The sequence below is a fragment of the Entelurus aequoreus genome, linkage group LG09 (genome assembly GCF_033978785.1).
Source record: "Entelurus aequoreus isolate RoL-2023_Sb linkage group LG09, RoL_Eaeq_v1.1, whole genome shotgun sequence".
In the NCBI taxonomy this organism is placed as follows: domain Eukaryota; kingdom Metazoa; phylum Chordata; class Actinopteri; order Syngnathiformes; family Syngnathidae; genus Entelurus; species Entelurus aequoreus.
The window spans coordinates 68,541,507-68,563,301 of NC_084739.1; the positions used below are offsets into that span (position 1 = coordinate 68,541,507).

A 21,795-nucleotide genomic window follows, 5' to 3' on the forward strand; every position below is an offset into this window, starting at 1 on the left:
AGATAAACACCGACATGTATTATTGATATATTGTTATTTACAGATAAACACTGACATGTATTATTGATATATTGTTATTTACAGATGAAGACTGACATTTATTGCTTATATATTGTTATTTACTGCTGAAAAGGACCAAAATGAATCACCTGACCCTCATGAAGTCATCATTTACCGAGAGGACGACTTTCTGACTGTTGGACATGGCGGACAAAATCCTGACTTTTTTTATAAACAATTCTGTACATTTTATTTTATAAATCATTTCATTTTGTATATTTTTGCTTTGTATTTCAATGACTTACTTTTTAGTAAAAGAAGTGTGACCTAATAGTGTCTGTTTATTGACATGGTGTCAGCGTGGATTAAATATAGTAAACCTCTCTCTATACTGACACACACTTGTACACACACATGTACACACTCCCAATACTGACACACACACACAAGTACACACTGCCAATACTGACACACACACACATGTACACACTCCCAATAGTGACACACCCAAGTACACACTCCTATGATGTCATCCAGCTCACTTGCTGGGGGCGACTTATGTGGGCACTAAGGTAGTAAAATAAAGGAAATGATTACAGCCGGCGACCTGTGACCCCAGAATGTCGCGTGGCTGATGTGCTGGGCTTAGCGCTCCGTAACACCACCGCGGGGCATTGGGCCACTCCAGCAGCACTTGAATAAATGTCAGCGGCAACAAGAAAAGGGCACTTTAGAGAGCAAGAGGTGTGTGTTAGTGGGAAGAAAACAATACAGACGACGCCATGTTTGAAATGTGTATCGCTTACAAAAAAAAACAAAAAAATGCTATAACCCTGCAGGGGTTTGTGTTGTGTTGAAACAATGTCACTCAGTGTTTGTGTTTTGTTGAAACAATGTCACTCAGTGTTTGTGTTGTGTTGAAACAATGTCACTCAGTGTTTGTGTTGTGTTGAAACAATGTCACTCAGTGTTTGTGTTGTGTTGAAACAATGTCACTCAGTGTTTGTGTTGTGTTGAAACAATGTCACTCAATGTTTGTGTTGTGTTGAAACAATGTCACTCAATGTTTGTGTTGTGTTGAAACAATGTCACTCAGTGTTTGTGTTGAAACAATGTCACTCAATGTTTGTGTTGTGTTGAAACAATGTCACTCAGTGTTTGTGTTGTGTTGAAACAATGTCACTCAGTGTTTGTGTTGAAACAATGTCACTCAATGTTTGTGTTGTGTTGAAACAATGTCACTCAGTGTTTGTGTTGTGTTGAAACAATGTCACTCAGTGTTTGTGTTGAAACAATGTCACTCAATGTTTGTGTTGTGTTGAAACAATGTCACTCAGTGTTTGTGTTGAAACAATGTCACTCAATGTTTGTGTTGTGTTGTAACAATGTCACTCAATGTTTGTGTTGTGTTGAAACAATGTCACTCAATGTTTGTGTTGTGTTGAAACAATGTCACTCAGTGTTTGTGTTGTGTTGAAACAATGTCACTCAGTGTTTGTGTTGTGTTGAAACAATGTCACTCAGTGTTTGTGTTGTGTTGAAACAATGTCACTCAATGTTTGTGTTGTGTTGAAACAATGTCACTCAATGTTTGTGTTGTGTTGAAACAATGTCACTCAGTGTTTGTGTTGTGTTGAAACAATGTCACTCAATGTTTGTGTTGTGTTGAAACAATGTCACTCAGTGTTTGTGTTGTAACAATGTCACTCAATGTTGTGTTGTGTTGAAACAATGTCACTCAATGTTTGTGTTGTGTTGAAACAATGTCACTCAATGTTTGTGTTGTGTTGAAACAATGTCACTCAGTGTTTGTGTTGTGTTGAAACAATGTCACTCAGTGTTTGTGTTGTGTTGAAACAATGTCACTCAGTGTTTGTGTTGTGTTGAAACAATGTCACTCAATGTTTGTGTTGTGTTGAAACAATGTCACTCAGTGTTTGTGTTGTAACAATGTCACTCAATGTTGTGTTGTGTTGAAACAATGTCACTCAATGTTTGTGTTGTGTTGAAACAATGTCACTCAATGTTTGTGTTGTGTTGAAACAATGTCACTCAGTGTTTGTGTTGTGTTGAAACAATGTCACTCAGTGTTTGTGTTGTGTTGAAACAATGTCACTCAGTGTTTGTGTTGTGTTGAAACAATGTCACTCAATGTTTGTGTTGTGTTGAAACAATGTCACTCAATGTTTGTGTTGTGTTGAAACAATGTCACTCAATGTTTGTGTTGTGTTGAAACAATGTCACTCAGTGTTTGTGTTGTGTTGAAACAATGTCACTCAGTGTTTGTGTTGAAACAATGTCACTCAATGTTTGTGTTGTGTTAAAACAATGTCACTCAGTGTTTGTGTTGTGTTGAAACAATGTCACTCAATGTTTGTGTTGTGTTGAAACAATGTCACTCAATGTTTGTGTTGTGTTGAAACAATGTCACTCAATGTTTGTGTTGTGTTGAAACAATGTCACTCAGTGTTTGTGTTGTGTTGAAACAATGTCACTCAGTGTTTGTGTTGTGTTGAAACAATGTCACTCAGTGTTTGTGTTGTGTTGAAACAATGTCACTCAATGTTTGTGTTGTGTTGAAACAATGTCACTCAATGTTTGTGTTGTGTTGAAACAATGTCACTCAGTGTTTGTGTTGTGTTGAAACAATGTCACTCAGTGTTTGTGTTGTGTTGAAACAATGTCACTCAGTGTTTGTGTTGTGTTGAAACAATGTCAATCAGTGTTTGTGTTGTGTTGAAACAATTTCACTCAGTGTTTGTGTTGTGTTGAAACAATGTCACTCAGTGTTTGTGTTGTGTTGAAACAATGTCCCTCAATGTTTGTGTTGTGTTGAAACAATGTCGCTCAATGTTTGTGTTGTGTTGAAACAATGTCACTCAGTGTTTGTGTTGAAACAATGTCACTCAATGTTTGTGTTGTGTTGAAACAATGTCACTCAGTGTTTGTGTTGTGTTGAAACAATATCACTCAATGTTTGTGTTGTGTTGAAACAATGTCACTCAGTGTTTGTGTTGAAACAATGTCACTCAATGTTTGTGTTGTGTTGAAACAATGTCACTCAATGTTTGTGTTGTGTTGAAACAATGTCACTCTGTGTTTGTGTTGTGTTGAAACAATGTCACTCAATGTTTGTGTTGTGTTGAAACAATGTCACTCATTGTTTGTGTTGTGTTGAAACAATGTCACTCAATGTTTGTGTTGTGTTGAAACAATTTCACTCAATGTTTGTGTTGTGTTGAAACAATGTCACTCAGTGTTTGTGTTGTGTTGAAACAATGTCACTCAATGTTTGTGTTGTGTTGAAACAATGTCACTCAGTGTTTGTGTTGTGTTGAAACAATGTCACTCAATGTTTGTGTTGAAACAATTTCACTCAATGTTTGTGTTGTGTTGAAACAATGTCACTCAATGTTGGCAATATTCACTCAAAAACTAACAACACACAAAATGTCCCATTTCAAATGCCATTTTTGATCCTATAATTGGGCAACTCTAACTACCGTATTTTGTATTATACTATTGATGAATGGTCTTAGTCCACTACGAACATTTTGATCGTCAACTAGTCATCGACTATCTTAACAATTAGTCGACGACAAACATTTTGATCGTCGACTATCTTAACGATTAGTCAACTATGAACATTTTGATCGTCAACTAGTCATTGAATATCTTAACAATTAGTCGACGACAAACATTTTGATCGTCGACTATCTTAACGATTAGTCAACTATGAACATTTTGATCGTCAACTAGTCATCGACTACCTTAATGATTAGTCAACTACGATCATTTTGAATTGTCAACTAGTCATCGACTATCTTAACGATTAGTCAACTACGAACATTTTGATCGTCAACTAGTCATCGACTATCTTAACGATTAGTCAACTACGAACATTTTGATCGTCAACTGGTCATCGACTACCTTAATGATTAGCCGACTACGAACATTTTTATCGTCAACTAGTCATCGACTATCTTAACGATTAGTAAACTACGAACATTTTGATCGTCGACTATCTTAACGATTAGTTAACTACGAACATTTTGATCGTCAACTAGTCATCGACTACCTTAATGATTAGTCAACTACGAACATTTTGATCGTCGACTACCTTAATGATTAGTCGACGACAAACATTTTGATCGTCAACTAGTCATCGACTACCTTAACGATTAATCGACTACAAACATTTTGATCGTCGACTATCTTAACGATTAGTCAACTACGAACATTTTGATCGTCGACTAGTCATCAACTACCTTAATGATTAGTCAACTACGATCATTTTGATCATCAACTAGTCATCGACTATCTTAACAATTAGTCAACTACGATCATTTTGATCATCAACTAGTCATTGACTACCTTAATGATTAGTCGACAACAAACATTTTGGTCGTCAACTAGTCATCGACTACCTTAATGATTAGCCGACTATGAACATTTTGATCGTCAACTAGTCATCGACTATCTTAACGATTAGTCAACTACGAACATTTTGATCGTCGACTATCTTAACGTTTAGTTAACTACGGACATGTTGATCGTCAACTAGTCATAGACTACCTTAATGATTAGTCAACTACGAACATTTTGATCGGCGACTACCTTAATGATTAGTCGACGACAAACATTTGGATCGTCAACTACTCATCGACTACCTCAACGATTAATCGACGACAAACATTTTGATCGTCGACTATCTTAACGATTAGTCAACTATGAACATTTTGATCGTCAACTAGTCATCGACTACCTTAATGATTAGTCAACTATGATCATTTTGAATTGTCAACTAGCCATCGATTATCTTAACGATTAGTCAACTACGAACATTTTGAGCGTCAACTAGTCATTGACTACCTTAATGATTAGTCAACTACGAACATTTTGATCGTCAACTAGTCATCGACTACCTTAAGGATTAGTCAACTACGATCATTTTGAATGTTCAACTAGTCATCGACTATCTTAACGATTAGTCAACTACGAACATTTTGATCGTCAACTAGTCATAGACTACCTTAATGATTAGTCAACTACGATCATTTTGATCGTCAACTAGTCATCGACTACCTTAATGATTAGCCGACTACGAACATTTTGATCGTCAACTAGTCATCGACTATCTTAACGATTAGTAAACTACGAACATTTTGATCGTCGACTATCTTAACGATTAGTTAACTACGAACATTTTGATCGTCAACTAGTCATCGACTACCTTAATGATTAGTCAACTACGATCATTTTGATCGTCAACCAGTCATTGACTACCTTAATGATTAGTCGACGACAAACATTTTGATCGTCAACTAGTCATCGACTACCTTAATGATTAATTGACGACAAACATTTTGATCGTCGACTATCTTAACGATTAGTCAGCTACGAACATTTGGATCGTCAACTATTCATCGACTACCTTAATGATTAGTCGACAACAAACATTTTGATCGTCAACTAGTCATCGACTATCTTAACGATTAATCAGCTACGAACATTTTGATCGGCAACTAGTCATTGACTACCTTAACGATTAGTCGACTACAAACATTTTGATCGTCAACTAGGCTGATTGCCTCCATGCCACGCCGCATTGATGCAGTAATCCGTGCAAAAGGATTCCCAACCAAGTACTGAGTGCATTCATTGACATTTTCAAATGTTTGATTTTGTTTTGCTGTTATAAATCTTTATTTTTTTACTCGGTCTGAGGAAATATTCTCATTTTTTGAGATGGGATTTTTGAGTTTTCTTAAGCTGTATGCCATACTCAGCAATATTAAAATAATAAAAGGCTTGCAATATTTCAGTTGATGTGTAACGAATCCAGAATGTATGACATTTTTGTTTTTTTAATTGCATTACAGAAAATAAAGGACTTTATCACAATATTCTAATTTTCTGAGACAGTCCTGTCACATATATATAGATACATATCTTCTTTTTGTAATCTTTTTTACTATTTATATTACTAAATTATTGTGTATGCACTAGAGATGGCTGATATATGCGTTAAAATGTAATATCCGAAATTATCGGTATCAGTTTTTTTATTATCGGTATCGTTTTGTTTTTTTGTTTTTTTTGTTTTTTTTATTAAATCCACATAAAAAACACAAGATACACTTACAATTAGTGCACCAACTCAAAAAAACTCCCTCCCCCATTTACACTCATTCACACAAAAGGGTTGTTTCTTTCTGTTATTAATATTCTGCTTCCTACATGATATATCAATATATATCAATACAGTCTGCAAGGGATACAGTCCGTAAGCACACATGATTGTGCGTGCTGCTGCTCCACTAATAGTACTAACCTTTAACAGTTAATTTTACTCATTTTCATTCATTACTAGTTTCTATGTAACTGTTTTTATATTGTTGTACTTTTCTTTTTTATTCAAGAAAATGTTTTTAATTTATTTATCTTATTTTACTAATTTTTTTTAAAAGTACCTTATCTTCACCATACCTGGTTGTCCAAATTAGGCATAATAATGTGTTAATTCCACGACTGCATATATCGGTTGATATCGGTATCGGTAATTAAAGAGTTGGACAATATCGGAATATCGGATATCTGCAAAAAGCCATTATCGGACATCCCTAGTATGCACCTTAGTGGATCTGCTCCAATTGTGTTGTTCTTTAAACCTGTTCACTGTAATAATGACAATAAAACTCTATTCTATTCTACAGTATTGCTGCCTGAGGCTGAGCCAATCAGTGGCCACGATATTCAACAGTGTCTCATTTATACTACTTAAGTACTGTTAGCTCATTTTGCCATTTTATACTTGAAAATGCTTCATTTAGACCCCAAAAAAATGTGGAGTGTGCTTTAAAAGAAAAAAAACTAGTGTGGTGAGGAAGCCTGCCCAGTCCATCCCAGGCAGGCTGACTATGGAGGAAAGGGTTTGCTAAAATGATAGGCTTATTATAGAATTATAGCTCCATCACTCTTACACTTCCAACAACAACACTCGCCCCGGCTATTAAAAGTGCGAGGCGGAGTGACAGGGCAGCTGACACGCTCATAAAGTGTCCTCGGCGCGGGGAGGTCGTCGCCGAGCACGGCGGCCAAACAGGAAGTTAGACCAGTGACTCAGCCACTGTGCTTTGAAAAGAGAAAGTGCACCTGGGCGAGACTCACAGGGTGGCCGGGCGGTCTCCAGTGGGTCTGGGTGGCCTTGTCGTGGCGCTGGTGGGCGGGCGGTCGCAGCAGCAGCGAGGGCGCCCTCTGCTGGTGACACTGACATTGCACCGGAGCCAGCTGAAGGAAACGGGGACATGAATGGTGGAATATTAGACTTCAACCTAAGTCATAATTAGCTGAGAGGCAAGGAATAATCTTTTAATCGAGTCGCAGCAAAGCGGTCTTTGGTGTTTTGGAAGCTCCTCTGTTGAATTATGTAGAGCCTGAAATCTCATCATTGGATATGCTGTTCAGTCTGAGCTACTTTTAACTACGCACTCCTGTGCCAAGCTGGGGTCAAGTGGGAGTATTATGATGTTGAAACACAGCAGGGAGCCACCCACACACTACAGCCATTGTACAGCAATCAGTGGACTTTGTGTCGCTCTAAAAAAAGGGATTTAAAAGTCCCATATAGCAGTGGTCCCCAACCACCGACTGGTACCGGGCCGCACAAGAATTTAAAAAAAAAAAAAAATTTTTTTTTTTTTTTTTTTTAATGAAATCAACATAAAAAACACAATATATACATTTATATCAATATAGATCAATACAGTCTGCAGGGATACATTCCGTAAGCACACATGATCGTATTTATTTATGTAAAAAAAAAAAAAAAAAAAAATTTTTTTTTTTTTTTAAATACACCCCCCCCAACCGGTCCGTGGGACAAATTGTCAAGCGTTGACCGGTCCGCAGCTACAAAAAGGTTGGGGACCACTGCCATATAGGGCAGTGGTCCCCAACCACCCCGCGGACCGATTGGTACCGGGCCGCACAAGAATTTTTTTTTAAATTTTTGTGCGGACCGACTGGTACCGGGCCGCACAAGAATTAAAAAAAAAAATAAAATAAATAATAATACTTTTTTTTATTTTTTTTTTATGAAATCAACATAAAAAACACAATATATACATTTATATCAATATAGATCAATACAGTATGCAGGGATACAGTCCGTAAGCACACATGATTGTATTTATTTATGTGAAAACAAAAAAAAAGAAAAAAAAAATTTTTTCTTTTTTTAAATACACCCCTCCCCCCAACCGGTCCGTGGGACAAATTGTCAAGCGTTGACCGGTCCGCAGCTACAAAAAGGTTGGGGACCACTGCCATATAGGGCAGTGGTCCCCAACCACCCCGCGGACCGATTGGTACCGGGCCGCACAAGAAATTTTTTTTAAATTTTTGTGCGGACCGACTGGTACCGGGCCGCACAAGAATTTAAAAAAAAAAAAATAATAATAATAATACTTTTTTTTTTTTTTTTTAATGAAATTAACATAAAAAACACAATATATACATTTATATCAATATAGATCAATACAGTATGCAGGGATACAGTCCTTAAGCACACATGATTGTATTTATTTATGTGGAAAAAAAAAAGAAAAAAACATTTTTATTTTTTTTTAAATACACCCCCCCCAACCGGTCCGTGGGACAAATTGTCAAGCGTTGACCGGTCCGCAGCTACAAAAAGGTTGGGGACCACTGCCATATAGGGCAGTGGTCCCCAACCACCGGGCCGCGGACCGGTACCGGGCCGCACAAGACATTTATTTTTTATTTTTGTGCGGACCGACTGGTACCGGGCCGCACAAGAATTAAAAAAAATAATAATAATAATAATAATACTTTTTTTTTTTTTTTTTAATGAAATCAACATAAAAAACACAATATATACATTTATATCAATATAGATCAATACAGTATGCAGGGATACAGTCCGTAAGCACACATGATTATATTAATTTTTTTTTTTTTTTTAAATACACCCCCCCCGCCCCCCCTCCCCCCCCCAACCGGTCCGTGGGACAAATTGTCAAGCGTTGACCGGTCCGCAGCTACAAAAAGGTTGGGGACCACTGCCATATAGGGCAGTGGTCCCCAACCACCGGGCCGCGGACCGGTACCGGGCCGCACAAGAAATTAAAAAAAAAAAAAAAAAAATTTTAAACTTTTTTTTTTTTTTTATGAAATCAACATAAAAAACACAATATATACATTATATATCAATATAGATCAATACATTCTGCAGGGATACAGTCCGTAAGCACACATGATTGTATTTATTTATTATTTATTTATGTTAAAAAATAAAAAAATAATTATTTTTTTTTTTTTTTTTGTTGAAATACACTCCCCCCCACCCCCCACCGGTCCGTGGGACAAATTTTCAAGCGTTGACCGGTCCGCAGCTACAAAAAGGTTGGGGACCACTGATATAGGGTATACCGGTACTAGTATAGTATCGCGGTACTAATGAATTAAAAACGGTACTATACTCTGTTTGAAAAGTACCGGTTTGCCATATTTTTTTTTTTTTTAACGTCGTAACCTCGTGACTCAGTGGATTAGTGGTTAGAGTGTCCGCCCTGAGATGGGTAGGTCGTGAGTTCAAACCCCGGCCGAGTCATACCAAAGACTATAAAAATGGGAGCCATTACCTCCCTGCTTGGCACTCTGCATCAAGGCTTGGAATTGGGGGTTAAATCACCAAAAATGATTCCCGGGCGCGGCCACCGCTGCCGTTCACTGCTCCCCTCGCCTCCCAGAGGGGTGATCAAGGGTGACGGGTCAAATGCAGAGGATAATTTCACCACACCTAGTGTGTGTGCGTGTGACAATCATTGGTACTTTAACTTTTTTAAACTTGCTGGTTTTAGGAGCAGAGGAGCATGTTGGGCAGCGCACACACACCGAGTACTTACAAGCAGACACAGTGTGGAGACAGAAAAGGGAGAATGGACGCATTTTTGGTATAAAAAGTAAAGATAAAGGTGAAGTTATAACACTGAAACACCCTCAGGAAGAGGTGCTTTAAGACATGGCTAGCTAGCTAGCGGCTAACAGTGTTTTAGCTACATCTAAATCACTAATCCTGGCCTCCATGGCGACAAATAAAGTAAGTTTTTTACAAGTAGCATTATCACCGGAGGAGGAGGAATAGCTAAACATGCTTCACTACACAGCGTAGGAGGATACGATAGCTCACCGGCGTCACAATGTAAACAAATGCCATGGGTGGATCTACACCTGACATCCACTGTAATGATACCAAGTACAAGAGTGTATCAAGTCAATACTACTACTATTAAATTGTTTCTTTTTTTTAAAATTCAAATAATGTTTATAAAGTCAGTAAATACGTCCCTGGACACATGAGGACTTTGAATATGACCAATGTATGATCCTGTAACTACTTGGTATCGGATCCATACCTAAATGTGTGGTATCATCCAAAACTAATGTCAAGTATCAAAGAAGAGAAGAATAAGTGATTATTACATTTTAACAGAAGTGTAGATAGAACATGTTAAAACAGAAAATAAGCAGATATTAACAGTAAATGAACAAGTAGATTAATAATCAATTTTTACAGTTTGTCCCTCATAACGTGTACAAAATAATAGGTGTATAAATGACACAATATGTTACTGCATACGTCAGCAGACTAATTAGGAGTCTTTGTTTGTTTACTTACTACTAAATGACAAGTTGTCTATTTTATTTAAGGACTAAATGACAATAATAAACATATGTTTCATGTACCCTAACATTATTTTTTTGCGGTCCACTTTATTTAGAAAAGTATCAAAATACATTTTGGTACCGGTACCAAAATATTGGTATCAGGACAACCCTCGGTTCAATACAATATTATAACACCCTATTTGTCCGTTTTTGCCTATGTAAGGTTCGTACTTTTGCCAAATCTGTTGTCCGTCGTTGAGTAAATCATGCGTTGGGGCGCCCCTAGTGGCCTGCATGACTAATTTGGAAACGCGTAGACCTGTACCCTTGCACAGTGTCCCGCCACACTCTGACGAAAGATTGTACGCCTCCTCTTTTATTTGGACTTTCCCTGACTACATGGCAACAGCTGTTTCTAAAGGGAGGGGGGTCGTAAACAGCCATCGCCTTTGATTACAATACATCAAAGAAACAGACACCTTCATGTCGCTTCCCATCCTACACAGTGGAGTTTTACAAGCCTTCTGATTGGTAAGATCAGAGACAGCTTTTGTCTGCTCGCCGGGAACTCATGGCAACACAAAGTTTTGTGATAACTTAGATACAATTATTCTGACACTTTGTTTGTTCACTTACTACTAAAAGACAAGTTGTCTAGTATGTTCACTATTTTATTTAAGGACTAAATGACAATAATAAACATATGCTTCATGTACACTAAAAATTTTTTGTTCAAATAAAGACAATAATTAAATTTTTTTGCGGTCCCCTTTATTTAGAAAAGTATCAAAATACATTATGGTACCGGTACCAAAATATTGGTATCGGGACAACCCTCGGTTCAATACAATATTATGACACCCTATTTGTCCGTTTTTGCCTATGTAAGGTTCGTACTTTTGCCAAATCTGTTGTCCGTCGTTGAGTAAATCATGTGTTGGGGCGCCCCTAGTGGCCTGCATGACTAATTTGGAAACGCGTAGACCTGTACCCTTGTACAGTGTCCCGCCACGCTCTGACGAAAGATTGTACGCCTCCTCTTTTATTTGGACTTTCCCTGACTACATGGCAACAGCTGTTTCTAAGGGAGGGGGGTCGTAAACAGCCATCGCCTTTGATTACAATACATCAAAGAAACAGACACCTTCATGTCGCTTCCCATCCTACACAGTGGAGTTTGACAAGCCTTTTGCTTGGTAAGATCAAAGACAGCTTTTGTCCGCTCGCCGGGAACTCATGGCAACACAAAGTTTTGTGATAACTCAGATACAATTATTCTGACACTTTGTTTGTTTACTTACTACTAAAAGACAAGTTGTCTAGTATGTTCACTATTTTATTTAAGGACTAAATGACAATAATAAACATATGTTTCATGTACACTAAAAATGTTTTGTTCAAATAAAGACAATAATGACATTTTTTTGCGGTCCCTTTTATTTAGAAAAGTATCAAAATACATTATGGTACCGGTACCAAAATATTGGTATCGGGACAACCCTCGGTTCAATACAATATTATGACACCCTATTTGTCCGTTTTTGCCTATGTAAGGTTCGTACTTTTGCCAAATCTGTTGTCCGTCGTTGAGTAAATCATGCGTTGGGGCGCCCCTAGTGGCCTGCATGACTAATTTGGAAACGCGTAGACCTGTAACCTTGCACAGTGTCCCGCCACGCTCTGACGAAAGATTGTACGCCTCCTCTTTTATTTGGATTTTCCCTGACTACATGGCAACAGCTGTTTCTAAGGGAGGGGGGTCGTAAACAGCCATCGCCTTTGATTACAATACATCAAAGAAACAGACACCTTCATGTCGCTTCCCATCCTACACGGTGGAGTTTTACAAGCCTTTTGATTGGTAAGATCAGAGACAGCTTTTGTCCGCTCGCCGGGAACTCATGGCAACACAAAGTTTTGTGATAACTTAGATAGAATTATTCTGACACTTTGTTTGTTTACTTACTACTAAAAGACAAGTTGTCTAGTATGTTCACTATTTTATTTAAGGACTAAATGACAATAATAAACATATGTTTCATGTACACTAAAAATTTTTTGTTCAAATAAAGACAATAATGAAATTTTTTTGCGGTCCCCTTTATTTAGAAAAGTATCAAAATACATTATGGTACCGGTACCAAAATATTGGTATCGGGACAACCCTCGGTTCAATACAATATTATGACACCCTATTTGTCCGTTTTTGCCTATGTAAGGTTCGTACTTTTGCCAAATCTGTTGTCCGTCGTTGAGTAAATCATGCGTTGGGGCGCCCCTAGTGGCCTCCATGACTAATTTGGAAACGCGTAGACCTGTACCCTTGTACAGTGTCCCGCCACGCTCTGACGAAAGATTGTACGCCTCCTCTTTTATTTGGACTTTCCCTGACTACATGGCAACAGCTGTTTCTAAAGGGAGGGGGGTCGTAAACAGCCATCGCCTTTGATTACAATACATCAAAGAAACCAACACCTTCATGTCGCTTCCCATCCTACACAGTGGAGTTTGACAAGCCTTTTGATTGGTAAGATCAAAGACAGCTTTTGTCCGCTCGCCGGGAACTCATGGCAACACAAAGTTTTGTGATAACTTAGATACAATTATTCTGACACTTTGTTTGTTTACTTACTACTAAAAGACAAGTTGTCTAGTATGTTCACTATTTTATTTAAGGACTAAATGACAATAATAAACATACGTTTCATGTACACTAAAAATGTTTTGTTCAAATAAAGACAATAATGACATTTTTTTGCGGTCCCCTTTATTTAGAAAAGTATCAAAATACATTATGGTACCGGTACCAAAATATTGGTATCGGGACAACCCTAGGTTCAATACAATATTATGACACCCTATTTGTCCGTTTTTGCCTATGTAAGGTTCGTACTTTTGCCAAATCTGTTGTCCGTCGTTGAGTAAATCATGCGTTGGGGCGCCCCTAGTGGCCTCCATGACTAATTTGGAAACGCGTAGACCTGTACCCTTGCACAGTGTCCCGCCACGCTCTGACGAAAGATTGTACGCCTCCTCTTTTATTTGGACTTTCCCTGACTACATGGCAACAGCTGTTTCTAAAGGGAGGGGGGTCGTAAACAGCCATCGCCTTTGATTACAATACATCAAAGAAACAGACACCTTCATGTCGCTTCCCATCCTACACAGTGGAGTTTGACAAGCCTTTTGCTTGGTAACATCAGAGACAGCTTTTGTCCGCTCGCCGGGAACTCATGGCAACACAATGTTTTGTGATAACTTAGATATAATTATTCTCTGACACTTTGTTTACTTACTACTAAAAGACAAGTTGTCTAGTATGTTCACTATTTTATTTAAGGACTAAATGACAATAATAAACATATGTTTCATGTACACTAAAAAAATGTTGTTCAAATAAAGACAATAATGAAATTTTTTTGCGGTCCCCTTTATTTAGAAAAGTATCAAAATACATTATGGTACCGGTACCAAAATATTGGTATCGGGACAACCCTCGGTTCAATACAATATTATGACACCCTATTTGTCCGTTTTTGCCTATGTAAGGTTCGTACTTTTGCCAAATCTGTTGTCCGTCGTTGAGTAAATCATGCGTTGGGGCGCCCCTAGTGGCCTGCATGACTAATTTGGAAACGCGTAGACCTGTACCCTTGCACAGTGTCCCGCCATGCTCTGACGAAAGATTGTACGCCTCCTCTTTTATTTGGACTTTCCCTGACTACATGGCAACAGCTGTTTCTAAAGGGAGGGGGGTCGTAAACAGCCATCGCCTTTGATTACAATACATCAAAGAAACCGACACCTTCATGTCGCTTCCCATCCTACACAGTGGAGTTTTACAAGCCTTTTGATTGGTAAGATCAGAGACAGCTTTTGTCCGCTCGCCGGGAACTCATGGCAACACAAAGTTTTGTGATAACTTAGATACAATTATTCTGACACTTTGTTTGTTTACTTACTACTAAAAGACAAGTTGTCTAGTATGTTCACTATTTTATTTAAGGACTAAATGACAATAATAAACATATGTTTCATGTACACTAAACATTTTTTGTTCAAATAAAGACAATAATGAATTTTTTTGGCGGTCCCCTTTATTTAGAAAAGTATCAAAATACATTATGGTACCGGTACCAAAATATTGGTATCGGGACAACCCTCGGTTCAATACAATATTATGACACCCTATTTGTCCGTTTTTGCCTATGTAAGGTTCGTACTTTTGACAAATCTGTTGTCCGTCGTTGAGTAAATCATGCGTTGGGGCGCCCCTAGTGGCCTCCATGACTAATTTGGAAACGCGTAGACCTGTACCCTTGCACAGTGTCCCGCCACGCTCTGACGAAAGATTGTACGCCTCCTCTTTTATTTGGACTTTCCCTGACTACATGGCAACAGCTGTTTCTAAAGGGAGGGGGGTCGTAAACAGCCATCGCCTTTGATTACAATACATCAAAGAAACAGACACCTTCATGTCGCTTCCCATCCTACACAGTGGAGTTTGACAAGCCTTTTGATTGGTAAGATCAAAGACAGCTTTTGTCCGCTCGCCGGGAACTCATGGCAACACAAAATTTTGTGATAACTTAGATACAATTATTCTGACACTTTGTTTGTTTACTTACTACTAAAAGACAAGTTGTCTAGTATGTTCACTATTTTATTTAAGGACTAAATGACAATAATAAACATACGTTTCATGTACACTAAAAATGTTTTGTTCAAATAAAGACAATAATGACATTTTTTTGCGGTCCCCTTTATTTAGAAAAGTATCAAAATACATTATGGTACCGGTACCAAAATATTGGTATCGGGACAACCCTCGGTTCAATACAATATTATGACACCCTATTTGTCCGTTTTTGCCTATGTAAGGTTCGTACTTTTGCCAAATCTGTTGTCCGTCGTTGAGTAAATCATGCGTTGGGGCGCCCCTAGTGGCCTCCATGACTAATTTGGAAACGCGTAGACCTGTACCCTTGTACAGTGTCCCGCCACGCTCTGACGAAAGATTGTACGCCTCCTCTTTTATTTGGACTTTCCCTGACTACATGGCAACAGCTGTTTCTAAGGGAGGGGGGTCGTAAACAGCCATCGCCTTTGATTACAATACATCAAAGAAACCGACACATTCATGTCGCTTCCCATCCTACACAGTGGAGTTTGACAAGCCTTTTGCTTGGTAAGATCAGAGACAGCTTTTGTCCGCTCGCCGGGAACTCATGGCAACACAAAGTTTTGTGATAACTTAGATACAATTATTCTGACACTTTGTTTGTTCACTTACTACTAAAAGACAAGTTGTCTAGTATGTTCACTATTTTATTTAAGGACTAAATGACAATAATAAACATATGCTTCATGTACACTAAAAATTTTTTGTTCAAATAAAGACAATAATGAAATTTTTTTGCGGTCCCCTTTATTTAGAAAAGTATCAAAATACATTATGGTACCGGTACCAAAATATTGGTATCGGGACAACCCTCGGTTCAAAACAATATTATGACACCCTATTTGTCCGTTTTTGCCTATGTAAGGTTCGTACTTTTGCCAAATCTGTTGTCCGTCGTTGAGTAAATCATGCGTTGGGGCGCCCCTAGTGGCCTGCATGACTAATTTGGAAACGCGTAGACCTGTACCCTTGCACAGTGTCCCGCCACGCTCTGACGAAAGATTGTACGCCTCCTCTTTTATTTGGACTTTCCCTGACTACATGGCAACAGCTGTTTCTAAAGGGAGGGGGGTCGTAAACAGCCATCGCCTTTGATTACAATACATCAAAGAAACCGACACCTTCATGTCGCTTCCCATCCTACACAGTGGAGTTTTACAAGCCTTTTGATTGGTAAGATCAGAGACAGCTTTTGTCCGCTTGCCGGGAACTCATGGCAACACAAAATTTTGTGATAACTTAGATACAATTATTCTGACACTTTGTTTGTTTACTTACTACTAAAAGACAAGTTGTCTAGTATGTTCACTATTTTATTTAAGGACTAAATGACAATAATAAACATATGTTTCATGTACACTAAACATTTTTTGTTCAAATAAAGACAATAATGAAATTTTTTTGCGGTCCCCTTTATTTAGAAAAGTATCAAAATACATTATGGTACCGGTACCAAAATATTGGTATCGGGACAACCCTCGGTTCAATACAATATTATGACACCCTATTTGTCCGTTTTTGCCTATGTAAGGTTCGTACTTTTGCCAAATCTGTTGTCCGTCGTTGAGTAAATCATGCGTTGGGGCGCCCCTAGTGGCCTCCATGACTAATTTGGAAACGCGTAGACCTGTACCCTTGTACAGTGTCCCGCCACGCTCTGACGAAAGATTGTACGCCTCCTCTTTTATTTGGACTTTCCCTGACTACATGGCAACAGCCGTTTCTAAGGGAGGGGGGTCGTAAACAGCCATCGCCTTTGATTACAATACATCAAAGAAACAGACACCTTCATGTCGCTTCCCATCCTACACAGTGGAGTTTTACAAGCCTTTTGATTGGTAAGATCAAAGACAGCTTTTGTCCGCTCGCCGGGAACTCATGGCAACACAAAGTTTTGTGATAACTCAGATACAATTATTCTGACACTTTGTTTGTTTACTTACTACTAAAAGACAAGTTGTCTAGTATGTTCACTATTTTATTTAAGGACTAAATGACAATAATAAACATATGTTTAAAGCCAATAATGACCTTTTGAGTCTCGACTAGTAATGACTATCTTAAGGATTAGTCGACTACGAATATTTTGATCGTCAACCTCAGAGAAAAATGTAACTTCCACAAGAGTAACTTATTAATGGACTAATGAATCATTTGGTTGGCAACTTTGTGGCAGTAAATCTCAAAGCTGCGGACTGGACAAGTTGGCTCTGCGGCCGACAGGAAGTCACAGTTTTATGCCAGCTTTACTGAAAACTTCATGCAGCCAATTTCAAGGCCAAATAAACAAGCTTTTTTTTTGCAGGGGATGACAGGCAATTTGAAACAGCCCTTCCCAAAAAACCTTCTTTTTCCCCCTCCAAAGGTAGGTGGTAGATTCTCACCTAGGGATGAAGAAGCTAATATAATCATATATATTTTCTTTTACTCCGCGTCTGCCTCCATATGCAATAAATAGCGTGGTGGAACGGGGGCGGGGGCGGGGGTGCAGCAATATTGTGCCCAGCTGGGCGGGTGCAAGCTTTAATTGGGAGGCCTGGCTTTGACATTTTGGGTATTTGCGGACGCGACGCGGTGGATTTGAATAATGTCAGTGTGGCATACGGTTGTTTGGCTAACAAGGAGAGTGTCTTCAAGACGGCTGCTAAAAGCAAACAGAACGGAGGTTGCTGCTAGCTTGCTTTCTTCTTCTTCTTCACCATGCAAACTGTCTACATTTTCATTCACGCGATCCATCAGTGTTCTGATTACGGCTGTCAAATTAAATACCCCAAAAAATGATCGCGTTAATCGTGCACGAGCACAGATTGATCACGCGATTTATTTTGACCGCACGTGCTCCTTTACCTTAAAGCAGGGGTGCCCAAATTTTTTCCCCTGGCAAAATAAAAGGATGACGCGGGGGGGCCATTTTGCTAGTGTTCACCTTCAAAACCAGTGTAATGTGTCGATTTTGAGGTTTTAGTCTCAAAAACAATTGATATTTAATAAAACACAGTACTGAAATGGGTACTAGTAGGAATTGGGCTTTCTGCTCCGCCGCTCCCAGTCTGTGGAAGGCTCTCCCTGACCACCTGAGGGCACCACAGACGGTGGATGTCTTTAAAAAAGGCTTAAAAACCCTTCTTTAAAAAAAAAAAAAAGCCCTTTTTTAGATTTATGTGTGCTAGTTCTAGCTATTGGACTATTTATTTTACTTGTTGGGGGCAGCTATTTGTGGTTGTTGTTTTTTAAATGCACTGTAGCACTTTGAGGTTGTTTGTTCAATGTAAAGTGCATTTACAAATAACATTTATTATTATTATTATCTAATGTCTTGGACTTGCAACTCAGTGTCATTCTGTCAAATGATGATATGATGATAAATAAACGAGATATAACAACTGGACAGCAATTATCATAATAAGCTCATTTTTAACTGTTGCAGCAAAAAATGAGGTTTTTTATTCTCAAAAACAATTGATATTTAATAAAACACAGTACCGAAAATAGGTACTGTTGAGTACCAGTTGGAATTGGGCTTTCTGCTCCGCCGCTCCCAGTCTGTGGAAGGCTCTCCCTGACCACCTGAGGGCACCACAGACTGTGGATGCTTTTAAAAAGGGCTTAAAAACCCTTCTTTTTAAAAAAGCCTTTTTTTTAGATATATGTGTGCTAGTTCTAGCTATTAGGCTGTTCTAGTTTTATTTATTTTTTACTGTTTATTTTACTTGTTGGGGGCAGCTATTTGTAGTTGGGGTTTTTTAATGCACTGTAGCACTTTGAGGTTGTTTGTTCAATGTAAAGTGTTCAAATAAAATCTATTATTATTATTATTATTATTATCTAACGTCTTGGACTTGCAACTCAATGTCATACTGTCAAATGATGATATGATGATAAATAAACAAGATATAACAACTGGACAGCAATTATCATAATAAACTCATTTTTAACTGTTGCAGCAAACAATCAGGTTTTTTATTCTCAAAAACAATTGATATTTAATAAAACACAGTACTGACAATGGGTACTGTTGAGTACCAGTAGGAATCGAGACCGTATCGGTTCACATGTGAACTCTGCGTGACTTCCTGACAAAGAATGGTTTAAAAATGAGCGTTTAAAGGCGGAATGTTGCAGGCAGACTGTTAGCGTTTGTCGCCCGCTTGCCGACTCAGCCAAACTACCTCCATTTAATGTTGCAATTTTCAATGTCAACAAAGAAATTGACTCAAAAAACGCTCCAATGCAAGGCTCCACTTTTCAAAAAAATGCGCTAGCTTGATGCTAATATACATCGGCGATTTTAACACCTCCAAAATGACAACTAAGATGCACGTTACAACCAAACGACTGGTGCATAATAAGTACAATACTTACAGTATCAAAACTTTTTAGAGCACCATAAACTATACACTATATCATCTAGTGCACTATACCATGGAAATGCCCCCCTCTACCTCAAAGAACTGCTCACCCCCAAATCCTCCACACGACACCTCCGCTACGGACAGGCTAACCTCCTCCGACCTCCGAGGACAAAGCTCCGAACTATGGGAGACCGGGCTTTCTGCTCCCAGTCTTTGGAACGCTCTCCCTGACCACCTGAGGGCACCACAGACTGTGGATGCTTTTAAAAAAGGCTTAAAAAACCCTTCTTTTTTTTAAGATATATGTGTGCTAGTTCTAGCTATTAGGCTGTTCTAGTTTTTTTTAGTTTTTTTACAACTTATTTTACTTGTTGGGGGCAGCTATTTGTGGTTGTTTTTTAAATGCACTGTAGCACTTTGAGGTTGTTTGTTCAAAGTAAAGTGCTTTCACAAATAAAATCTATTATTATTATTATTATCTAACGTCTTGGACTTGCAACTCAGTGTCCTTCTGTCAAATGATGATATGATGATAAATAAACAAGATATAACAACTGGACAGCAATTACCGTATTTCCTTGAATATGGTATTCGCATGCCTCGAATTACAGCCGGGTCAAACTCGTTTCGCAAAATAATTAGCGCATGCTTGGCACTTCCGCCGGGTCAAATATGAGTCATTAAATGACTCCCGCCTCCTGGTGGTAGAGGGCGCTAGTGATCCTTCTTGCGACTGCTGGTACTGCAGAAGAGTGCTGCAGAAGAAGACAACCGGCAGCAAGAGTGCGCAGCCATTGTTTGCTTGCACTTTTACCATGGAGGATTACATATCTAAAATAAAACCGTTTTCTAAACTGGACTTTCAATCGAAGCAGGAGGTAATACTTAAAAGGAAGATCTCCATTGAGACAGAGAGACTTTTAAAACTGAAGAAAGATATGGAAGACTTCTATATCGATGCTTTTCTTCAAAAGGAGCTGGCATGGACTCATTTATACCTAAAGGTAAGACAATAATAACGTTTTTTTTATTAAATGTGCTTTTCATGATAAGGTAAGCGCCGGAGTGAGAAGAGGTTTTAAAATAATTAGCGCATGCTTGGCCATCCCGCAGGCTTCTGGTAAGCGCCGGAGTGACAGGAGGTTTTAAATTAATTAGCGCCCCTGCGGCTATTCAAGGAAATACGGTATCATAATAAGCTCATTTTTAACTCTTGCAGCAAAAAAACATTTTTTTATTCTCAAAAACAATTGATATTTAATAAAACAGTACTGAAAATGGGTACTTTTGAGTATCGGTTCACATGTGAACAGTAGCCATCTTGACCTCTGTGTAGAATAGTTTTTTTTAAAAAGCGTATAAAGGCGTAATGTTGCAGTGACAAACAGAGAAGAATTTGTTACCGGGTGTTGCTGCTGACACTGCAGAGTCAGCTGAACTATGGTCTTGTCCCTGGTCCTCACTTCTTCTCTCAGCATGTGCACCTCCTTCAGCAGCTCTTCACACTGCACACACACATAAATATATAAATATATAGTGCAGCTTATTCAGTCAAAGACAAAAAGACATTTCTCACTACCTGGGCCGCAGTGGCGGTGTTGCCTTCACCGTCCTGGACAACATCTGCTGCTGGCAAGTCAGGATCCTCACGCTGCAAGTATACAAAAAAAAGGCACAAAGTACACAATCAATGACACTCGCCTGGGGCACGCCTCAAGAGCAGTGTTGTGAGGTGGAATAATTGTGCTCCTTCACACTTTCGCTCTCCGCCAACCGCAGTGTGTTCTGGCTTTATTCCGCAACGAAGGAGAAATGTCAATACGTGCTGCAATCAAATTGTTTTTCTTTTTGAGCCAGGAGGCAGATCGGAGGTCATCTTCTTTATCCGGCATAAACTAACAAGCCCACTTATTCCACGGACAAATCAACTCTCAGCCTGCATTTCTTTGTTTGAGCGAAGTCTTCTGCTGCAGCCTAGGCTATTATTTGCAGACAAAAACATACTTCTCAAAAATTCTCAGAAATGCCTCACATCTTTGCTTTAATGGAGTCATCTATATATATATATAA

The 21,795-nt window shown here is 38.6% G+C and overlaps 2 protein-coding genes across 8 annotated transcripts in view; both read right to left on the bottom strand.

The window, feature by feature from the left end:
- Positions 1 to 21,795, bottom strand: part of LOC133657656 (glutamate receptor ionotropic, delta-1-like) — a 1,080,304-nt gene that overhangs the window by 341,570 nt on the left and 716,939 nt on the right. The gene's annotated exons all lie outside the window — the stretch shown is intronic.
- Positions 1 to 21,795, bottom strand: part of LOC133657655 (serine-rich coiled-coil domain-containing protein 2-like) — a 137,642-nt gene that overhangs the window by 54,281 nt on the left and 61,566 nt on the right. For 4 of the 7 annotated variants that reach the window (XM_062059238.1, XM_062059240.1, XM_062059241.1 and 1 more), the window contains exons 8-10: positions 21,305 to 21,376; positions 21,129 to 21,230; positions 7,171 to 7,290 (exon numbers count right to left, since the gene is read on the bottom strand). In XM_062059238.1, the coding sequence (XP_061915222.1) occupies positions 7,171 to 7,290; positions 21,129 to 21,230; positions 21,305 to 21,376 (294 nt within the window). Of the gene's footprint in view, positions 1 to 7,155; positions 7,291 to 21,128; positions 21,231 to 21,304; positions 21,377 to 21,795 lie in introns of all 7 variants that reach the window. The other 3 variants (XM_062059237.1, XM_062059239.1, XM_062059236.1) reach the window with 1 other exon arrangement.